General features: G+C 59.3%; 1 protein-coding gene across 1 annotated transcript; it reads left to right on the top strand.

Moving 5' to 3' along the window:
- Window positions 1–624: 624 nt before the first annotated feature.
- On the top strand, window positions 625–1,275 carry LOC112454856 (the record flags this gene model as incomplete). The annotated part of the gene is made up of 1 exon (XM_025016479.1): window positions 625–1,275. A coding segment is annotated over exon 1 (651 nt), but the record flags the coding sequence as incomplete, so codon positions are not given.
- Between the last annotated feature and the right edge of the window lie 48 nt (window positions 1,276–1,323).

Below are 1,323 nucleotides of genomic sequence, written 5' to 3' on the forward strand. Positions count from 1 at the left end.
GATTCCCGACAGCGAACTACCCGAGCAGAGAGACGTCGCTCTAGTTAACACCGCTAGGAGCAAAGCGGAACTTGAATTGCTGCTACAGTTCTTCTCGTTACACCACCTTCTTCGTGTCACAGCATGGTGTTGCCGATGGACTGGTTCCGTCACCTGCGCCAAGGGTCGGAGTACCGACCACGCTGTGTCACCGGTGCTCCTGCCAGCCGAATTGGATGACGCCCTCTTCAGATGGCTCCGCGTGGTACAAGCATTACACTACCACGCCGAAATCACCGCCGTCACCGAAAACCGCATCGTGCCGCTGCGCGGACCACTGGCAAGATTGCAGCCTTTCCTGGACGACAATGGCGTGCTCCGAGTCGGGGGACGGCTCAAGCACGCCACTCTACCGCATGATGAACGGCACCCGATGATAATTCCCCCATCCTCATGGCTAACACGGTTGATCGTGGAATCTTGCCACCGTCGGACCCTCCATGGGGGCGTACAACTCACTCTCGGACTAATCCGACACCGATTCTGGTTCCCACGAGGACGAGCCGTGGTGAAGCATGTGTTGCACGTCACGCATGAAGATGCGTGACATGCACTCGATGGCGAGCGGCATCCTCACAACCTCCGATGGGTAACCTGCCGCGCGGGCGCGTGACCCCCGCTCGCCCGTTTCTTCGGACTGGAGTGGACTACGCCGGGCCGATTCTTGTCCGCACTAGCAAGGGGCGAGGTCATCGGGCCCACAAGGCCTTCATTGCCGTCTTCATCTGCCTCGCCTCCAAGGCGGTCCACCTCGAGGCGGTGTCCGATTACACGACAGAGGCCTTCCTCGCCGCTTTCCGTCGTTTCACCTCGCGGCGCGGCCTGTGCGCCGAGGTTTTCTCGGACTGCGGTACCAACTTCGTGGGAGCCGATAGAGTACTGCGAGAATTCTTCAGGGCCGCGTCACCCGACGGCCGTCACATCGCTAACGCCGTGACCGACCAAGGCATCAGGTGGCACTTTAACCCGCCGGCCGCACCACACTTTGGTGGACTTTGGGAGGCCGCGGTAAAGTCCACTAAACACCACCTTCGTCGAGTCATCGGCGAAACTACACTCACGTTCGAGGAACTGAGCACCTTCCTCGCTCAAGTCGAGGCTTACTTAAACTCATGGCCACTGCAGGCTCTCTCAGACGACCCGGACGACGTTTCAGCACTAACGCCGGGTCACTTCTTAATCGGTGCCCTTTTCTTGGCCGTGCCCGAGCCGCCACTCACACAGAAGAAGGACAACGCAATATCCCGGTGGCAGCATCTACAAAAAATGCGCGACCACTTTTGG

Source organism: Temnothorax curvispinosus, unplaced genomic scaffold, assembly GCF_003070985.1.
Source record: "Temnothorax curvispinosus isolate PA1 unplaced genomic scaffold, ASM307098v1 QBEX01005451.1, whole genome shotgun sequence".
Taxonomy (NCBI): Eukaryota; Metazoa; Arthropoda; class Insecta; order Hymenoptera; family Formicidae; genus Temnothorax; species Temnothorax curvispinosus.